At 41.7% G+C, this 22,139-nt stretch overlaps 4 protein-coding genes across 4 annotated transcripts; all 4 read right to left on the reverse strand.

The window, feature by feature from the left end:
- Positions 1-47: 47 nt before the first annotated feature.
- Positions 48-1,672, reverse strand: hoxa2b (homeobox A2b; the record flags this gene model as incomplete). The annotated part of the gene is made up of 2 exons (XM_083886109.1): positions 48-742; positions 1,225-1,672. The coding sequence occupies 2 exons, from the start codon at positions 1,670-1,672 to the stop codon at positions 48-50; spliced, it is 1,143 nt and encodes a 380-aa protein (XP_083742235.1).
- A 7,929-nt stretch (positions 1,673-9,601) lies between these two features.
- On the reverse strand, positions 9,602-10,771 carry hoxa9b (homeobox A9b; the record flags this gene model as incomplete). The annotated part of the gene is made up of 2 exons (XM_083898713.1): positions 9,602-9,840; positions 10,252-10,771. The coding sequence occupies 2 exons, from the start codon at positions 10,769-10,771 to the stop codon at positions 9,602-9,604; spliced, it is 759 nt and encodes a 252-aa protein (XP_083754839.1).
- A 2,423-nt stretch (positions 10,772-13,194) lies between these two features.
- Positions 13,195-15,237, reverse strand: hoxa10b (homeobox A10b; the record flags this gene model as incomplete). Its single annotated transcript, XM_083900629.1, has 2 exons — positions 13,195-13,469; positions 14,457-15,237. 2 exons carry the CDS (start codon positions 15,235-15,237, stop codon positions 13,195-13,197), a joined length of 1,056 nt encoding a protein of 351 aa, XP_083756755.1.
- A 4,143-nt stretch (positions 15,238-19,380) lies between these two features.
- hoxa11b (homeobox A11b) lies at positions 19,381-21,556 on the reverse strand (the record flags this gene model as incomplete). The annotated part of the gene is given in 4 exon segments (XM_083900369.1): positions 19,381-19,850; positions 20,772-21,435; positions 21,438-21,541; positions 21,544-21,556. Coding segments are annotated over 4 exon segments (1,014 nt in total). The 3' UTR covers positions 19,381-19,617.
- Positions 21,557-22,139: the final 583 nt, after the last annotated feature.

A 22,139-nucleotide genomic window follows, 5' to 3' on the forward strand; every position in this document is an offset into this window, starting at 1 on the left:
AAAACAACACACGATAAAAAAAGCTAAAAATATATATAATAATTATTTCAGTAACTCAGGTTTTGAAAGTCAATGGTGGTGAGTGTTTCAGAGAAGAGGTCAAACGTCTCGCTCGGTAAAGGCGGAGGACTTTGTGTTGAATCTGACAAACTCGGTGAGAAAGAGGAGGAGGACGAGAAAACGTGGAAATCCTGCAAAGAGGCGTCCAGGCCCGGGGAATAACTGTCATTGTCCGGGCCTATTGTGGACACACAGATGGGAACAGTGGGTGTCGGGCTTGGAAAATGTTTCAGATTTTTCTCATCGCTGCTCAAAGGCCTAACTGACGGGCTTTGGTCCTCACCATTGTTCCCGTTGTGACACTGTTGTGCAGTCAAGGTATTCTGGTGGAAATATCTGTCCCTGTCCTCCAGGAGCAGTGTCCCGTCCATGTCCTCCACCGCCTGCTCCAGCTCCAGCTCGTCCTCCTCCGGGCCGTCGTCCTCGCACGCGTATTTGCCCTCACTGTCGCGGTTCTCCTTGCAGTGCGTCTGCCTCTTGTGCTTCATCCTCCTGTTCTGGAACCACACTTTCACCTGCTTCTCCGTTAAATCCAGCAGAGCCGCGATTTCGACTCGCCTCGGTCTGCACAGGTATTTGTTGAAATGAAACTCCTTCTCCAGCTCCAGGAGCTGCGTGTTGGTGTAGGCAGTCCTCAGCCTCCTGGATGCTCCTCCAGCTCCCTCTGGTACCTCTGGAGAACCTTAGAAAAATAACAAATAATAAAGCAAAGATTATCTTGGTGATCGAAAATAAAACAGCAACACGGTTGGAAAACACACTGTAGGAGGTGTAAAGCAGGCAGAGCAGAGCAAGCATCCACCGGGACTGGGAAGATTTATGGGCCCCAGACAGAATATGATGGGTCTGCGTGGACAGGACAGGACGCAGGGTGAAGATTAATGAACATGCCAGCTGCTGGCCCGTGTAAGAATAATCTATCACTCTCCATTACTGTCAAGCATTAACACTCTTACATTGCATCACAAGCCAGTGCGTTACTTGATGAGATTAAGCATGCTTAAATCAAAAAATCCTGCCCTGGCTTCTTATAAAGGGACGCCCACGCTGCACAATAAGGCCTGCGGGATGCAGGAGAATGCTGAGACAAGGAGAGCCTCTCTTCTTCTTCTTCTTCTTTTTTTTTTTTTTTAAACATGGAGGTTATTAATCATCATGTCTTGCCTTGGGGTGAGAAGTAGAGTGGAGAGGAGTCGGTCGCCAGAGAGGCAGAAGAAGATGAAGAAGGTGTAGCAGCAGCAGCAGAAGTAGCAGCAGTAGCAGTAGCAGCAGTAGTAGTATTCTGACTCCTCTTGATGCTTTTCTTCTCCTTCATCCACGGATACTCCGCGGGTAGAGACGCGGTGTGCAGCGGGCTGCAGCCTCTCACCGCCTGCTGCTGCTGCTGCTGCTGCTGCTTGGAGCGGCTGTGTCGTGGGTGGATGCCCCCGCTCAGGCCGGGGATGGTCTGCTCAAAGGGAGGAGGAATCAGTGTCGAGCGTGAAAGCGTCGAGCTCTTGATTGATGAACTCTGAAATGCATCACCGACAGGGTTAGTGAGAGATGTCAGGCACTCAGCGAGCGACGGCTGGCTGTTGATAAAACCACTCTCTCGCCCGAATTCGTAATTCATCCTCCTCCGTCTTGTCCCGCTGATGTCACAGGAGCAAAAAAAAAATATTACTAATGTATTTAAAAAATAAAAAATAAATAAATAATAATAAAAGCAAGCAGTTTGTTTTCATAAACTATGCTTAACTGGATATAGTCGCATGGAGACCTCTGTGCCATAAACTATTGCTTTCATGGGGACATGGTTGGAATTAGACCGTGCTGCTTGTCACATGATTGCATCTGCCCAATGACAATTTGGGTTTTTTTTTTTTATCAAAAGAAGCCACTGTCCCCTGTGATTGATCGAGAACTCAGAGAGGTAACGCCTCATTCTGGGGGCAGTGGCTGCTTTATTTACACTTTTTTTTTTTTTGGTCAGTTTGTTCACTTCTGCAACCGCCCCCCCCCCCCCTCTCCCCCACACACACACCCACACACCCCACCCACCAAGACATTTCACCGAGGGAGTCAATGCTTTTGCGCGTCCTCGGAAACTCTCTCGTGCGCGCGGGCGCATTCATTCCCCCCAGCGTGGCACTCCACAAATCACTGCGTCAGTCACATTTGTGTCTCGTAAAAACCGCGACGCCCGCAGTCGTTGTCAGTGCCAAGGCGTTAATCTTCAGACTTTGTTCAATTGGTTTGCTCGGAGAGAGAGAGAGAGAGGAAAAGCAAAGCTGCGCCAGACAGACAGACAGACAGACAGACAGACATCCACGCAGCAACATGTCCTCCACCACCACCACCACCCCTCCCCCAACACAACCGAGAGCGAGAGAGAGAGGTTTTATGTTCATCAGATTTCACATTCATCAAATTTTGGCCCTTAATCCCTTGTTATGCCGCTCAATAAATTACATTAATGGAGGCACATTTAGCATTTAAGTCCATATAATAGCCTATATGCATTACTTGTGCTTAAATACAATATAGGAAAGCAAGCACTGTTTGGATACATCACAGGCATCTGTCATCGTTTTATAGCTCCCGGCTACACATCCAGTTTCATCCCACACATATCAGGATAATATTGACCCAAGCCATCATCCATATATGCCTCTGCATTATTGGTTACAACACGGCGGAGGGTGGACATGATTTGTCACTGTAGTGTGAAGCAGAGGAAAGGCTGTTTATTGCTCGGGCTCTAAACAAAGAGCCCCGGTAGCCTGTGTGTGATCAATCTTTCTCGCCAAAAGGTCTGACAGCTCCCTGCCCTGAGAACACATTTAAACCACCTAACACTCCTTTAGATCATATATGGCCAGGAAGAGGACAGACACTCTCTGGCTTGGCTTGTATCGAGAAGTGTTCCACTCAGAAATGTGGGGATTTTCTCTTAGCGCGAATAAGACGCACGGCCATTACGCACGAAGGTTTTTGCGCACTCGCTCGATAATAAATCAGTAATCCAGCTGAAAAGACACTTTGTGGGTGTTTTCTTTTTCGTTTTGCTAAAAGGACTATCCTGAGAAAAGAATCAAGAGAGAAACGGACTTGGTTAGGGGTTTAGAAATGAACGGAGCTGCTTTTTTTTTTCTTCCATAGGATGAATTGTTTGCTGAGGTGAGTGGGTGTTGGCATTCAGCAGAAATCCCATTCACTCTCATACCTTTCTCTCTGTCACATTCCACGTGGACAAATTCTTTGTCTGGCCTCCTCTATTTATAAATATATTAGTTATAATATATTTGTCTAAAATAGTTAATGTGTCCCTTAAACATTAATGTAACTGCGTAATTATCCTATATTTTCACTGATGGTAATTTGTAAACATGCGCATTGAATGTAAGGTAGATTAATTACATTTTATATAATAAAAAATAGGTGTTCTATGATGTTGGTACTTTAGAAATGTATTTGAAAATGTAATTGATTAATTGTGGATAGAGATTCGTTCGTTTGAAGGCCACAGTTTGTCTTATTTCTGTAAATTATTATCCAATCTATTATTTATCGTGTTCTGCTGATAAACATTTTTTTGGGATACTATGCATGTATTTACCTGAGTGGAGACAGTTCAGTGGACACAGGTGTAAAAGAACAACGATTTATTTTTTAAAGAAGAGAGAGAGAGAACAAAGACCCTCGTGGAAAGTAAATCATCATCCAGTGTTTGATTTACACGAATCCAAACATTGCATGCTGAGACATGGACATGTTCCGCATATGGAAACAGTATTTTTTTTGTTCTTGATTTATATCTTTATCTTCTTCTTGTTATCATTCATACAGAACCTAATTTTGCTGCTTGTTTTTGAACGAGTGCAGACAAGGGTGTGCGTGTGTGTGTGTGTGTGAGCGTGCGTGTGTGTGTGTGGTGATGAACATGGGAGCAGGAGCGACACCACGTTTCCCGTCTGTTCTCCAACAACAAGAGACATCTGCGAGACAAGCGGGCCAAGCCAGCACAAATAATAATACTCCATTATCATATTTGTCTGTGTATGTGCTTTGGAAATATTTGTCATTCACTGAATCAGAATACATAAATAAACACATGGAAATTCATTAATGTGCATCTGTTTTCTTTTTCTTGTGTAAATCATGCTTCCTCTTTTTTTTTTTTTTGCACCTTTTACTACACATGCACCTCTTACACTCAGACTACGGGCTAATATTGTTGGAATGGTATTTGCTGGGATGATTGATGGTGTTTATGACATGCTGTTGCTGTCATTATCACTGCATTATGTTATATATCACATTATATTCATGTCTGTGGGGGAAAACAACAAAAAAATAAATAAACAAGGGTGTGTGTGTGTGTGTGTGTGTGTGTGTGTGTGTGTGTGTGTGTGTGTGTGTGTGTGTGTGTGTGTGTGTGTGTGTGTGTGTGTGTGTGTGTGTGTGTGTGTGTGTGTGTGTGTGTGTGTGCTGGAAACAAAGCAGCTTTTTATATTACAGTTTTATTTATTGAGGCTGCAGGATTCATGGGCACTTTTTGACAGATACTTCACTCGCGTTACAGCCTCACAAATCAAACTGTTGTTCGTGTCGTCGACGTGCTCGTGAAATATCGAGATCACAAGGGGGGGTCACGCGGAAAATAGTATTTTTTTTTGTTTGTTTGTTTTCTGTTTTTTTTTTTGTTCTCAGAAAATCATCAGAAGACGAAATTCTTGATATGATACCAACAATAATAAATAACTATTATAAATTATTTATAGCCACCATCTAAAACCTCTCCCACACATACTTCGACAAGCCTATCAGCTCACTTCCTGCTCATGCTCTACAAAGGAGGCAACATAGAAGAATGGAAAAACATGTTGGGACAATGTGGCTCAAACCACATGTGTTATTTTATTTTAGTTAAAAGTCTGATTTTGTTTATTTATTTATTTATTTTTGTTACTCCCACTAAAACTGGGGTGTCAAACTCAAATGACCTGGAGGCCAAATGAGAGTCTAGTCTGGTCAAGAGAGAGAAAAAAAGAATATTACACTATATTCCATCATGATGCTGTAATAATGATATTATGATATTCAATTTGACATAAAATTTAACGTTTTAACATGGACTGATGTATAATTCACCATAATGATAAATGAATCTATAAATAACAGATAATAGTATTATAATAATAATAATAATAATTATTATTATTATTATTATTATTATTATTATTATTATTATTATTATTATTATTATTATTATTAATAACAACAATAATAATAATATAACACTTGACAAATACAACCAAATGTTTTATATTCATAAATAAATAAATATTGCTGCATATTTGTTATTATATCACCTCTGCTTTTTTTTTTTACAAGGAAGGGCCGTTTTCATTATAACATATTAAAGGGGTCATATTATCCCCTATTTCTCCAAGTTAACCTAGTTCCATGGTGTCCTAGTGAACATGTCTGTGACATGCTTTGGTCAAAATACCATAAGGATGAAGCACCACAGCAGTTCAATCACCCTGCCTAAACAGCCCTGTTCTCTTTAGGTCCACTTTAAAAAAAAAAAAAATTAAAAAAAGTAAAACGAAACTTAAGGGACAGGAAATGACATCAGCCACAGAAGCTACTGGGAGCTAACAACAGTTAGCATTTGGAAAAGTGATCATTTGCAGGCTCTAGCAGGCACATCGCCGTCATATATAACATGTATCCACTGGACAGATATATCCTCTGAGGCTGGAAGTTTGTGTAGAACTCTGTGCTGCACTGTGGAGCCAAGAATAGAACGTTTCTCGTTTCCGGATATCCTAGCCAGAACTCTCACATGTTATATGGACAAAGCGGAGCTCCGCAAGACAACAATTCCAGGAATTTAGCGCATTGTGACGTCCCAGTGAGTGCGGAAGTCAACATCACGTGTTTTATCTCCTGTACTTAGACTGAGGAGGACCACAAAAACATGAGTGAGTCATCTTTTTTCACACTTAACCGACTGATAGGACCCCCATGATTAAATACAAGGATTTAAATGATTAAAAAGTTGATTTAGCATAATATGTCCCCTTTAAATGGTGGCCACATGTAATTGATTAATGGACCACATGCGACTACAAGTTTGAAACCTCTGCACTAAAAAGAAAAGGAATGTTATATAATATATACAGTATATCAGTATATAATCATGTGTAAATATAGTTATTGTTTTGTGTCTTTTATTTTTATACTATTTTTTGTTTCAACTACAACTACTGTGGTGATTACAGCAAAATAACAATAAAGATGTTGTGATGTGTGTTTTATTTGATTTGATGAATGAATCATTTCTGAACACGTAGTTCACACATAGGTGACCTCAGATCCCTGTTCAGCTTCAGCAGTTGGCAGAGAAGGATAAGTGAACCAAACAGACTTTTCCCTCCACAGTTTACTCGTGGATTCTTCTTGTCACCCGTGATGTCATGAGCGTTGATGTATAGGGGTCAGCACAGGTCAGCACAAGGAACATCCGAGCAACTTTCTGTTTCCCTTCAGCTCGGCTCCTCACACCGCTGTTTGCACGACTGTTTGACCAATGCGAACACTCACATAACTGTCTTCTGCAGTGCCCAAAGACAAAGTCTGCGTGAAATATCATCTGCATTTTCTCCATGTTTTTAATGAGATAATGACCTCAGTTGTCTCTCAGGCCCAGAGAGGAATAAGAGAGTTAATGAGCTTCATGTGGGTGACCTTTTAGAGGGAGAGTGGAAGAGGAGGAGGGGGGGGGGGTGTTGAAGGAAAACAGGAAGGAAGGGAAGGTTTGAAGAATCTCTCACTTTTTAGGAACTCAAGTTCATGTCACTTATGAGGTGCAGTCTAATTACTGGCAAAAAAAGGAGGCTGTTGGTTGTATTATAAACATCATGGACATGCACAGGTCCACCACAGGAGGTGCTCAAACACCTATTGCTTTGTCCTCTGAGCAGAAAAGTGCCCATTTTGAAAGACATGCATTCATTCATCCATTTATTATTATGTTTTCTATTCTTTTTAGGCAGTCTATTGCATTGATTCTCAAGTGAAATGTGTAATGTTGCCAAAACCAGCGTTCAAATTGTCATTTTTACAATGAGTATGTATATTAGTGAGTGCAATAACTGAACATTGAACTGTCTGTGCACGTCATTGATAACCATGATCATGTTCACCTTAATAACAATAACACTTTGCCCCAAAATGATCTGTAAATATCACTCATTACTACACATTAAATGGTTTAGTCTATTAATGTTACAGGGTTCATCGGTTTACTAGAGCACGTATGAGGTATAGTGAGCAGGATAAAATGCTCTAACCTCATCAGAAGGACAAAGTGGAATCAATTCATAAACTTTGTGACACCACAAAATGCAGGATCCCCCTGGTCAGACAAAGCCGCACTTTTCATTATTTGAAGTATCTTTTTTTGATAGCACTTCATGTCGTAATTAACAGGACTGAGAAGTCACAGGACACTTAGCAGGATTAGATGTTCAATGACGGAAACGACACGAGTGGCAGCATGTCTCTAATAAACGAGGAGTGGCCTTTGTGGTGCCGTGAACGCATCATTGAGGCTGTGAACGTCGCTTCTGTCCGAGGTGAGCCGCTGCCGCCACCTGCTGGTGGTCAGAGCGCAGTGACACTGACTGACTCAAGCAGCAGCAGTAGAGCTGTGGTGCTTTTTTTTTTACCTTTTATTAAACTCTATTTATTTTTCTTACCTCTGTCATAAAGGTTATGCTTTTTGGTTTTTGGCTCATGCTTTTGATTTGTTTGTGAGCAGCAAAACATGGATTGTTCATGAATGTATATATATGTGTGTGTGTGTACTATATGTATGTATATGTATGTGTGTATATATATATATATACACACATACATATACATACATATAGTGTATATATATATATAGTTTTAAAAAGATTAATGTTGTGGGTTTTTCTTATTGTTATTCTGTGTGTGTGTGTGTGTGTGTGTGTGTGTGTGTGTGTGTGTGTGTGTGTGTGTGTGTGTGTGTGTGTGTGTGTGTGTGTGTGTGTGTGTGTGTGTGTGTGTGTGTGTGCTGCGACAAAACAACAAACGGATGTTTCTGCACCGCCACTGTCTAATTGTTGGTAGACGGTTGTAAAGTAATTAGACGTTTTAGGAGAAACACAGTAATCCTGTGTGTGTGTGTGTGTGTGTGTGTGTGTGTGTGTGTGTGTGTGTGTGTGTGTGTGTGTGTGTGTGTGTGTGTGTGTGTGTGTGTGTGTGTGTGTTGCTCGAGGCCTATCTTACAGCAACATTACATATTTGACTCTTTGCCCTCTCTGAAATGTTGCTTTACTACCGTCACGAAGCCTCCACATGCTTTGCTGCTTTCACACCTTATAAACAGTTGAAGCTGTGATTGTGGTTTAGTGCACACGAGGCTAAGATTGTCACACAGAGAAATAAATAGAGTTAACATCGATGCGGTCATGAATATGTATAATTGTATAATAATTGTATAATTTGCTCAGCTTAAAGATGCAATGTATTTTTTATTATTATTATTGTTTAATGCGCTAATGTTGTTTTTTCTTTCTTAATATTCACTGTTTTAAATAACCATTTTTTTATCAATTAATTGACACTGTCTGTCAATGCGACGTTTTATTATTAATTTCAAAGAGTTTTATGATTAAATCGTTTTTTTAGATGCAGCTATTTACTAGCTGAGTATTTCTGAGAAGAAAAATAAACGTGGACAAGCTTTGGGGAAGTTTTGTGGCTCATTTGGTTTGTTGGCGCCATAAAACCATTACAAACCAAATGTAATAAAAGTCTGTTTTTATATGTAAAAAAAAAATGTTTCCAGTAGTAAAAAAAAAAACATTTTATTTTAGTTTAATAGTTTTAATTACTATTAGGTGGCACAACATTACTTAAATAAATATTAATGTTTCTGTTAATTTCAGGAATATAATTAAGCAAAGTAATGACAAACTAATAAAAATGATATATATATTTTTTGTTCATGTTGCTTTACAAACTATTCTTTATTTATGGATGAATCCATGAACTACGAGGTATCTTAAATGTGCACAGTGTTTTTCCATTTTTTCCCCCCCACAAATGGATTAAAAACAATTAAAAAACATCTAAAGTTGCAAAAAACAATAACTTAAACGATGCAAATAGGTAGCAGAAATACATTCAGGTTAAGTCAAGGATCAGTTCATGCAAATAACAAATGGCCTGCAGTGGTTAATCAGGCCTTTACGTGTGTGCGCCAACTACAACATCTAAATTCTGACGAGACACTGCGTTCTCTCACATTAAAACACTGGATATTGTAGCAGGGGAAGAAAAAAACATCCAGCGTTGTTTGAACAACACAAACTTTACAACAATGAGTGGAACAGCTCAGGAATATTTAGGACAGTCGACCCCCTCCCCCCTCACCTCATCTCTCCCCCCTCTGCTCTCCCCCCCCCCCCCCCCCCCCCCACCCTCGGACACTAAATTCACCATCAGTTCAAAAACCCAGTTAACTGTCTCTCCGCCGGTCTTTGTTTTCTTTCTTCATCTTCATCCTGCGGTTCTGAAACCAGATTTTCACCTGCCTCTCGGTCAAATTCAGGACTCTCGCTACCTCGTATCTACGATCCCGCGGGAGGTACATGTTAAACAGAAACTCCTTTTCCAGTTCGAGGATTTGGTACTTTGTGTATGGACAGCGTTTTTTTCTGGTGGGCTTCGCGTGAAGCCAGTTGGACGATGGGTTATCTGGAAACAAGGAGGAGGGGGGGGGTCAAAAAAAACAACCAAAAAAAAAACAGAACACAGTCCAGTTAGGCCTTAATGCTGCAAGGGTGCAAGATAGGAGAAATGCTCGAACCAACCGCATCAATATTAGTATTAGTAAACATTTTGCACCGTGCATTCGGAGGATTACATTGACAAATCTCTGCCACAGTTCCTTTGTGCAATCACACAAGGAGGGAATGAACCATCTACATCATGCATGCATGAATATGCACTGAGCTTAAACCATAGTGGCAATAAACCATCTTTACGCACATTTTTTAGACTAAATCCATAACATGCAAGACCAAATGAGTCTAAATGAGCAAACATTTCTGATTCATATTTTTCTCCACATACGTATAATAATAAGTAAAGCGCTGCGTTGCTTACTTGCGTCTCTCTCCCTCTTCCCATCTGCTGACGGGCTGTCGTCAATGGTTTTCGACGTGGATGTGGTCTCGCACGGAAGCTCCGTTAGGGAAGCGCCGTTTTCAATGTCAGACAAAAGAGGTGTGTGCGTCTCCAAAGTTGTACATTCGGCACTCCCAATCAGAGGCTCGGGTTTGATCTCATAGTGCATGGCTGCCGACGGTAATCCCGTTAAACACAGGGACGCAGAGACCGGGTCCATCGCCCAGGAGCGCGTAAACATGCCATCGCTGTCCCCGCCGCTCGTGTAATGGTGATGTATGTAGGTCGGGGTGGCTGTGTTCGGAGGGTGCGCCGAGATGGGACTCCAAGATCCACCAAAAATAGAAGATTTCGTCTGTAAAGAACAAGACTCCTGTCCGCCATATTCGGTGAGCACCGCCTGCTCCACCCCTGCAGCTGATGAGTACCTCGGTGCCATATCTTCCTGCTCGGGAAGAACACGCGAGTCCACATAATAACTCGTCCCCAGCGTCGACATTGCAAAAAGAGGCAGGGGGAGGAAAAAAAAAACTATAGCGCGTTAGAGTCCTGCAATCTTCTGAAAAAGCAGATTCATTGCATGATATAATGTGCTGCGTTCCTGCACCAGCTTGGAGCTCAATGCGTCCAGTTAGTTGAACCTTGCCCAAGACTGGATAGGGCGCCCCAAACACGTGACCGTGGGACAGAACAATAAATAATAAATCAGCCTGCTGCTCAACTAAATGGCCACCATTTTCCCCCACCAGATTTTAATAGCAAATCCCCGCGCCTTTATTGGGAAATATTTCGTTTTATAAGCAATAAACGCTGGATTTTTTTTTTGTCAAGACATGTTATGGCAGTGCAATCGAATACACTGTGGCTGTGACGTGACTCAGGCGTGATACTAATTTAAAGCATCTATTTGGGAAAATCAGACCACCTCTTCCTTTTAAAAGATTATGTTTATATATATATATTTATATATATATAAAAAAAGGGTAATAAAATAATTTATCGTCCAAAATAATATAGTTAAACACCGTTTAGCCCAATAATGTTATGACCTCCTTCTATAAATCTCTTTGCTTTTGAAAGGAAATCATTTTAGTGCAACATTTCCGAGTTTTTATATAAGATAAAACAAGCAAAGACGTGTTTAAGGCACCGTTGGGTTTTTTACAGTATCTAAACACATCGAGGGAGCGTTTCCAAGATGCACATTGCTGCTGTATCTGCAGGGTTGCGGCCGGGTTCCACTTTGAAGGCAATCTAAAACGGAAAGTGGGGTGAGGTTATTTGGGTGCAATATAACAGTCCCCTTTTTTACCACGGGCAATTGGGTTGTTTTTCTTCAGGTTACAACCTGGCTGTCTAAGCTAAATATCACCAATAAAGCTCGGCCTTTGTGTCCTTTCTCTGGGCCAAGCAGACGCATCCGGCATTCCCTATGGCGAGGCAACTGGCGGACTTCAATGGTCATAACCGAGGCCTTGTCTGTCCTTTCCTCCTCTCCTGAACACATGCAAGCCTTAATCCTCCCTTTCCCTGCCCGCGTCCTTCACTTCCTGCATGCTTAGATGCACACACTCGCTTCACACCGTATACGTGTTAAATTACAAGCACGGGCGAAAACTCTGTATCAGTGCAAAAATGTGAAAACATTAACCTATAAAACAGTACCATGGTGTCATCATGTAATAAAACCCCCATACATAATAAATAGTATATGACTCATAAGTATCAGTGCACTTTTTTGGGGGGGAATAATCCATTTGGAATGTGAGTCTGTGCCAAATTATGAAAGAGAAATGTGATTAGTTATTAACAGTGATTCGCTTTTCATGATGCGATGACTTTTACTGGGGTAATCAAGGCAGTTTCGTGTTGTGGGAGCAATAATAATATAGCACAACAACATGAGACTACCTAAACCACTCAACAGTCCGCTCTCCTCCTCTGCAAAATCTGCTATAACCCGTTTTACTGACGCTTTTTACTGTTTTCCAGATGTGAAAATGATGTCGTTTTTTTTTTTTTGCTGTGAGCTCTTGCCTGTAACAGTTTTTACAAACCGGTGAAAGGCGCAGAAAAACGGAAGCTAAACAACGTCGTTTAAACTGTTTTTTTTGCACCATTTTTAGTTCATGCAGTCCATATAATATTAAAGTTAACCAATAAAATGCGAGTATAGTATTTGATATTGTACCATACAAATAAAACGCACCAGTTAAAAAAAACATTTAAAATAATAATAATTACAATGATCACTGTTTCAATATTACATTAAACAAGATGCGCTTTAGCTGCAGTGCACGGCCATCACACCACATTAATAATATTGTAATATTTATAGTATTCTACATACTTCATATATTATATAGTATTTCAGTGTGGATTTGGTCCACAATACAAATGAACACCACACACTGTCCATGTCCTGCTGAATGAAGTAAGAAAGTCTACAGATGCAGGGATGACTTTTATTAATTTGACCAGCAAAATGTGCAAATATTCACCAAACCTCTTGGGTTCTAGCTGTCACACAAAGACCTACATGTAACTGTAACACAAGTATCCCAAGGTCTAGTCCAGCATGCAAACTCCAGAGTGATTCACTCAGGTTTAAATATACAATATGTACAAGCCTGAAAGGCTCTGAAACACTGTGGTCACATTCTGAACATTGTTTTCTTTTTAAAACACAACAATGGAGCAACGTTACAAATGTAGCCATTTATAAATACACATCCACGACAAATGAAAACAGACGTGAAAATAACACTTTTTTTTGTCGAAAGAACAACAATCAATAAGTTAGCAGAGGGTAGGTCCTATTTTTTTTTTCTCTCCCATGGACACTCTCACAGTTGGCTGCATGGGACGCTGCACAGGCGCCCCGGCCATGGATGCAGGAGGGCGCCAAAGACGCAGACAGTCTCAGGAGAAACTGAAGTTGCTGGAGAGCTCTCTGATCCGATTCTCCCGGCTCATTTTTTTCAGTTTCATTCTCCTGTTTTGGAACCAGATTTTGACTTGCCTGTCAGTGAGGTGCACACCGCGGCTGATCTCCAGGCGACGCTCTCTAGTCAAGTACATGTTGAAGAGAAACTCCTTCTCCAGCTCCAGAGTCTGGTGCTTGGTGTAGGGACAGCGCTTCTTTCGGCCACTCTTTGCTGTGAGCCAATTAGCCGTACTTTCCATTTTGCCGTCTCCTGCAATGTAACGAGAGCGAGGCATTACAGGTTGTGAGGCAACAGGTGTGACACATCCATTATACGTGTGTGGCTTATAAAGGAAGATAAAGAAACGACAGACCAGTAAAATTATAGAAATCCACAGCATCACAAAACGACTTAGCTGATAAAACAATGGTCTCAGATCATTACATATAAAGCTGCAAGTAGGACGTATAAATTCTACAATATGACACCGAGCATGGATTATAGAGAGCCATAATGACTGATTCCTACTCGGATTTTACGCACAGCCAGAAAGCACTGTGTGGATTCCCTTATAAATGCAACTCAGCAGTTTATAGCAGACACTGCTATTTGCTACCGTTTAACAGCCTTAAACCACAGCAGCCTGTAGCCAACTGCGTCTTCATTAAGACATAAAACATAGCCTTGCTCGCTCTCCTGAAAATATTGCAAGGCCTGCGTCACTGAAAGGACAAATAGAGACCAGTCTTGTGAGGGACATATGGACTTGTATACAGACTGCGTTGGAATATTTGTTGCTTTTTTTTAAAAATAAATCCCTAGAATATTCAAAAAAAACACGAGGATAATTCGTGTGATTTACAGTTGTAACAATTTCACACTGTTGCGTGCAGAAATAAATCACTGGGGCGAGTGTAAATTGCGTTGCAACAGGATACAGCACAGCCACGACAGCCTGTGTAATCTTAAAAGAAGAGCAATAAATAGCTCTGATCCTCGGCTCTGATTGGTTAAGTCACGTTCAATTTCGCCTCACGCTTGATAAAGTGGTAAATAGATCGATTAACACACACACCTGTGTGCGGCTGACCTAAATAATAGTCAATCAGAAAATCAGTGATTCATCAGAGCTTTGCGTAAAAATGGACGCGTAAAAAACCCACATGTGCATATCCACTTAGAACCTAGTGTTGTTGTTGTTTTTTAATTTATTTTCTGTTTTATTTTTTTTATTGTTATTATGAATGGACTCGTCACCTTTGATGGGCTTTTCTGGACACTCCGAACTGCGCGTCTCAGCGGGCTCGGGGGAGGATGAGCTCTCGGAGGACAGGCGACTGTCCTCCTCTCCAGCTGGAGCGCACGGCGGAGGGAGAGGCGCCTCCTCGTGGCTCTCCCTGCGCTCGGGCTCTGCGGGAGCAGCCGGCGGCTGCGAGGAGGATTGGCTGTCCAAGCGGGCGGGTCGCTGCTGCAGAGTGAAGTGGTTCATGTTTGGCTGGACGTCATGGTAGAGCCTGGAGGACGTGTATGTCTGAGACAGGCGGAAGTAGCCGGGCACCGGCACGGTGCTGCCGGTGACCGGGCATGATGCAGCGGAGTAGGAAATGTCATCTACTGTCGCTCCTTTAGGACATTTATCAGTCTCATAAAGACAATATGCGCCCTCCTCTTTTATACTCGGCGAGAAGGAGCACTGAGCCATGTGCTGGCCGCTGGGTTGATCCACACGGCAGGATCTCGACGTCTCCAGCCACGTCTCCATCCCTTGCACATACGGAGCAGAAGAAGGGATCACGCTCTGGGTGCTTGGCTCGTTGCGCTTGCCGATCCCCGGGAAACAAGAGCCACCGGAGAGTCCATATGAGTATTCCGACGTCGGTGGCAAATACACGCCGTTACTCTGGTAATACGAACCACTGTCGGTTCTCACGTTGATTAAGGAGTCCACGAAAAACGAATTTCCAGCTTGGTTGTTGGGGCATGTCATCGTTGTGGTATAATTTGACGGAGGATGAAGATAGCCCTTTCTGGCTGACATTTCTTGTGCAAAACATTGCTGAATAATTACCGATACTCACGCTTCTCACTGTAGCCTGCAGCCAATTAAAACACCAGGCGAGTACAGACTCCTCCCAGTCCGAGCAGGCAGCTCCACTGTGCCATATATTTTCTTTTAGTCTAAGTAAAGAGAAAGTGTTGTGGGAAAGTGGTGCATCAGAGAGGCTTTATAGGTAAAATCTTTAAATCTCTCCTGAACCGCACACACCGAGTCTCGATCACCACCTATGAGTCTGGAGCTGCTTATCTAAATTCAACATCACTTGACAAGTCGGTTGTTGAAAGCTGCCCCTGACAATTATGTACAATGCATTGCTTTATGGCCAGTTTTACAGCACTGTAAAAATGAAGGGTTCTGGAGCTGCCTCTGAGGAGCTCAAAGATCCAAAGGTCGAGGGACCATCATCCTGACTGGAGCTATCCCGCTTATTATTCGCAGTAAAGGCTATTTTTACAAAGAAATTCCTGGCGGAATGTCCAGCAGCTTTGTGTGTGCACACAGTTTCCTTCTGCCAGATTGTTGGTCAAACAGGGACAAGGTCACCTCTGTGCCCCTCCTGCTTTGATGATAGTATACAGTGTGGATACTGTGGGTGCAAAATGACATGACTACACGTCCAGTCACATTTTTAACTGCATGGAAATCAGGCTGAGAATTTGGAAAGGTGCACACACGGACACGCTGAAGTATAAGCGCCACAGCTGAACAATGAACAATGCCCTCGGAATGCAGTGAAAACCATCTTGGTGCATGAGCAGAGATACAGACAAAACAACACAATAGATTAACCCATATTTCTATTATATTACATTACTATTGCTATAATCGTCCAAATCAACATACAATTATCTTAGAAATTAAAGAAATGCTGGACATTAATTTTTTGAGGGGGAAATTAGTCTATCTTCTCCTCACACACACACACACACACACACAGTAACAAAATCAGCTCATCCAACCATCAATTTTACGCACAAATAAAAAGGCTCACTGTGCTTCTATAATTGCAAAGTAGGGTGGGTTTTTTTTGTAAATTGCATGAATGGTTCCACTGTGTTTTCTATTTAACATGCTTAAAGCATTATTACTACTATTATTAGTTTAAATGAAGACAATACAAGATAATATACCCACACACGAACTGGAGGTAGAAAAAAATATATATTAAACAAAATATTAACCAGTGCTCAGTCACAAAAAAAATAAAAGAAATACATAAATAAAAAATATTGTGGAAATTCCAAATATTGTGAAATACGACCTAATATGATCCAATCAAAACTAAATTAGATCAGCAATCTGGCATTTGTTTTCGTTGTGTACACACGCGTGAAAAAAAGGTATATATTAAACTGTGTTTTCATGATTCAAATATACAAAATAAAAGTAAACAAAAAAATATTTAAAGAAAAAAAAAAAACAATAAAGGCACATGTTTCCTGAAAAGACCGCCATTGTGGTTAAGAGCTTAAAGGCCTGCAGATTTAGGTCAGCCTTTATGTCTCCAAAGATGCGTTCACTGCCGCCTCCATTTTCCTTTAAGTCTGGAGCCAATGAGTCTAGAAATGAGAGCTACACTTTATGTACAGCCATTTTATATGGCGTCAAAACGAGCAGCAGTCTGGCTGCATGTGGATGATAACGTTCGAGATACTCTATCCGATTATCATTTGTGATGACTGAGCTGTTCCTGTTTTATTTATTTATTTATCATAATAGATCATGTTAGGTCAAACAGACGTTTCAAATAACACAAATACAAATATGTGAGGCTTTGAACAATGAAGATTAGTTCGCGCGTTGTGCTAAACTTTCTCAGTTTGCCATTGTTTATGTCAGCGCGCGCGCGCACACACACACACACACGCATGCAACGAGCTCCATCCAAATATCAAAGTAAACAAATAATTTATATGGGACAATTCAAAGTTTCTAATTCCCAGGTTTACAGTGTCCACATTACATTTAAAGAACATAAACCCACTTGAGTGTTTACAAAATGATGTATAATTTACATTTTAAAACGTATAGAGAAGATAAAAGTTAGTGAGCCACGCCATGCTTGCAGTTTAGGCCCTTGTGATCTTATATCTTCGTGTGCATTAAGTCACCCCCAGGTCCATAACTTTGGCAGAGCTGCAATGCGAGAAACTTGCACGAGATTTGATGGAAACAAACATCTTTTCTTGCGCTATTTACTTCCAGCAATTTTGCTGTAATGCTGCCATTATATCATCGCAGCTGCAGCTAAAATGAAGAACAGTGTCTCCACTTCAGTGACTTCCAGATGGAGATGAGGCAGAAAAATAGACACACTCCCTTAAATCGCATTAAGAACCCCACGTATTACAGTCATAAAGTGGAATATGCATACATTTCATTGCCTACCTTTAACAATGAAATCCTGACGTGTGGTGACACATTTTAAAGCATCATGAGGCAAACTTCTTTTATATCTCAATTCACGGCAATGACATTGATCTGAGGGGCGCCTCCCAGTGGGCGAAGACGGCAGGCCCTGTGCACTGAAACGCCACGCAAATACAGAATATTCCTGCCGCGGTAAGATGCTGAAACAAATGACGCCGGAAAGGTCCGTGAACACAAGCTTTCAATGCTCCCAGCCGTTGTTTTTCAGCCCCTTAGTCACAGTTAATAACCTTGGTCTCAGACGCTTTATTGCAGCACTCTCCAAATGCTCCAGACGAATCCACGTTTTATGGCCAAGTTACTGGAGCAACTGGGAGGATGTGCAGCAATCAAAGCGAAATTCCTGGGAGCCTCACAGGATGCACGCTATATGGAAGGAGGCATCAGGGCCCTTATTAGCTTATGGCCGGCTATTTAAGTTGTTTTCATGGGCCTTGTAGTGGACATAAAGCCACTCCAACTCAATTCTGAGACTATTTTTACGCAGGCGTGCGTCATTCTAACCGTCTAATCTTATACATCTACATGACCCAAATCCACAGTCTCTTTATTTGGCATAAAAAAGTGTTGAGACTCTTAAGGATTAAACTACTCCAAATAATAAATAACGGGTTGTAGAGTTATAGTGACGACTGTAATGGTGATCTGGAGTTTGTCATGTCTTCATTTGTTCCATTATGTCACTGTCTGGATGGAAACACACGCACTGGTGTCCAGTACCAACAAGCACGTGCCTTTAAATCTGAAAAAAAAAAAAAATCAACCAAAAATATGTTTAAATCATTTAAAAAGGTTGTGATCATCCATAAAAGTCAAGATACAAACAAGTGTCGTATAGTGGAGGGAAGCACTAACAGGCATGGTGGGTCAAAACTCAGCCTCGGCGCGTCACATCTGAAATGAATGAAGCCTTTGTAAGGATATCAGATTATAACTTAACCGGATCAGATTCCCAGTCATCTGGGAATAAATAGCATCCGACATCGGTGTCGTACATCTGATCCGGTCCACGTGCTGGCATATAAAACAAAATACTGGATTCTGTTTCATTTGCGCTTTTATCATGCGGCCTCCCTTTGCATCTAAGTTGGAAATGAATCCAACTTTACGGCCAAGAGCTCAACAAAATCGCTTCACCGCAGATGTTCAATATCAGTCTTTAAATGCATGAAATCAATAAACTGGTATCAGATGATAACTTAACTCTGTCTCTAACCATGGAGTCATTTTAGGGGGTAATGTGGTCACCAAAGATGCCAGGTGGGATCTCGTAGTAAATCCATAAGAACCGTTTTCAGTTTGTCTGAGTTGTATTTGTACAATAAATAAAAGATAAATGGGAAACAAATGAGGAAACACAAACACAAAGTAATGTCAAGGTTTCTGGTCACAAAAGTTGCGCGTCCGTGCGTTCATTTGTGAATTTTTAATTTAAAAATGGGAGAAAAGACACTTATTTACAGAACAAGTACATGTGTGCGTATAATGCGGAAATTAATTTCCATTTTAAAAGAAAGAAAAACAATTTTTTTGTTTGTTTGTTGTTGTTTTTTTGGTGGTTTTGGGGGGGAAATGCAACACGGTAATCCGTGTGTTTAAATAGCCTATTATAGGCTAAAAGGGATTCAGACACACTTGGTTCCCGCGTCAAACACACGAACACTTTACAATCTACAAAACTGTTGTTGGACCGGGAACAGACATATCAAAGTCCAGTATAATAATAATAATAATAACAATAATAATAATAATAATAATAATTATAATAAGGGCAAAGTTGTTTAATGACAAAATAGCGTGTAAATAGTAAAATTCTTTACAAAGTCTGGCACAATTATAAAAAAGACTCGCCATCTTGTCCAGGTAATGTTGTTGTAGACGGTCAGGGTGCACATGGCTGGAAGCCAGTGACAGTCTTTGTTCAGTTTTTTATAGCAGGGGGTTTGTGGTGTAGTACTGTAAACGGTCTCTGCTCAGCTTCTTCTCCTTCATCCTCCTGTTCTGAAACCAGATTTTGACCTGGCGGTCTGTCAGGTTGAGCATCCGCGAGAGCTGCAGACGCTTCTCTTTGTTGATGTAAACACTGAAGAAGAACTCCCGCTCCAGCTCCCTGATCTGATATTTGGAGTATGGACACCTCTTCTTGCGCGTCCTCTGGCCACCTGGAAGACAACACGGGGAAAGAAAAAAAAATCACTACACGTTTCATCCACATACACGTTTTGTAGATTTATGAAGTATCAGAAATCACTCTTTCTTTCTTGTTTTTGAGTGGAGGTGCAGCTGTGGAGTTCAAGTGTTTCCATCCGCTCATACATGGCCACACTTGTAAACAAAGACTGGACTTGATAGTGGAAGGTGTTGGACATGAGGGGACTGCAGAAGGTGTGAAAATATTTATTTGTTTTATTTGTTTTTTAAATCTTTAAACTGTCTGTTTTGTTTAAGAGTGCGGGCCCTAATGAAAACACTCAAGTATTATGCATATAAGCTTTAATTTACTGCCCGCTTTTGCCTGTGTAAAAACAGGCTCTTGTGTCACTTGTGTCAGTGGTGGTGAAGCACATTCCTTCCATGAGAAGAAGTTGTTGGATTAAATCCTCAAAAAATCCAGTGAATCTGTAAACATTTGAATAAGGATCAGCGTAAATCTGATCCAGAGCCAGATCTAAATGCCTCAGCAGTCACTGCACAATGCACATAAATTAATTCTAATCACATGGAAAACACATATGAACGATTTGGAGTGGATTTGTAATGTTTGGACTGTTGTTTCATTAGTTTTCGAGGGGACTATTTTCTATATAAAATTACAATTTTAAAGTAATTAGTCCATATAAAAACATGACACAGATGGAGGAAATGTGGGAAATATAGTATGAAAAGTTGGAGGACAAGCTTAACGTCAAAGTCTTCATGGCCAATTTCAATCCCAAGCACGTGATCTTGTTTATAACATAGTTTTGTTGTAGGGTAAATCTGCAGGGCCTCCATAAACCTTACGTGCATATAAAACAGGCATATAAAACGCTTTTAAGAGATTTCTGTCCTTCTTGCATGCAATGGAGAAAGGATATACTCACTGCTGCCTCTGCTCTGCTTCTCCTCGCTGCAGTGTCCGGAGGAAGACTTGGGGCTGCAGCTCTCTGCCGAGTCCGAGGCTGCGCCGCTGTGATCCGGGACAGGGCTCGATTTGGCTGCGTGTCTGTCCGTTTCTGCTGCGTGTGCTGTGGCTGTTGTTGTGGCCGTGCTGCCCTCCGCGCTTCCGTAGGCCGTGTCGAAGAACTGGTCGAACGCCTGCGGCAGGACACCGTTCCTGCCAACGCTGCCATAAAATCCCGGCGTCGGGTTGGAGGAGCCGGAGCTGCTGCTGCTGCTGGCGCCGGAGCCTCCTTTCACCAGGATCTCTCCTCCTCCACCACCCCGTGCGCTCGGGTTCGCCCAGCCGTCCCTGTGCATGATGTCCTCCGTGTAGCAGTGTGACAGGCTGCCCCTGCCGTGGTGCCATTTACTGGAGGCATCGATGCCATAGTCTCTGAAAGCCACATCTCTCACGGACGGGACCTGTGGCAGCGCTGAGGACTGGTAGGAGTAGGTCACGGGGCAAGACGACTGGCTTTGGGTTAAATAGTGAGGGAGACCCGGGAAGTCTGCTCCGGAGACGTAGTAAGTGCAGCTCGGTAGATACATATTAGAGCCAGAGATCCGCTCATCAAAATCCATATTCTGGTGCCTTAATGGAGACGTCCTACAATCATCCTCGCGTAGTTCCTCCGCGGCGCTGCTGCGCTCCAGTCACTTAGAGGCAGACTGGTGGAGCACAAATCCTTAGACTTACAAGCTGACGTGGGGATCCATCTCTATCCATTCCTGAGGGCCAAAGCCATGTGACCACTGGCACAAAATGACAGATAGCCTACGCCTCGACGTGTAGGCTATATGAGTCCATGAGTTTATGAAGAAGACCTTTGGCTGTATGGGGAAGGGAAAAATACTGAAAAGGAATTTTGCGTCCACCCAAGTTTTGAAGGAAGCTAATACATTTACAGCGGATCCGTCACACAATCACCATAGATGTATGTGTGTATTAGGTCTCCACAACTCTATGATCTTACATGACCTCACTACAACAAAGAAGTCCACAACACACTGCTAGACTTGTCTTTTTTTTTTTTACAGATAACGTTTACTTTGTAAACGTCACCCTCACCTTAACCCTAACCTTAACCTCTGCAGACATCTGCGCGTGCTTTTGGAGATCACCTTTTCGATCATGCATGAAGGTCATTTGTGTGCAAATGGCATGCATAGGATGCAAGTATGAGGCTAAATGCTTACATTTAGAGGTCAAACTGGTAACATGATTGGTTTTATAGGATCAGGATCATTTAAAAACAAACATTTCCAACCATTTTGCCATTGAGCCAATGTTTGTACATTCGCACTCTGTG

This window comes from Microchirus variegatus, assembly GCF_963457635.1.
Source record: "Microchirus variegatus genome assembly, chromosome: 1".
Classification (NCBI taxonomy): Eukaryota; Metazoa; Chordata; class Actinopteri; order Pleuronectiformes; family Soleidae; genus Microchirus; species Microchirus variegatus.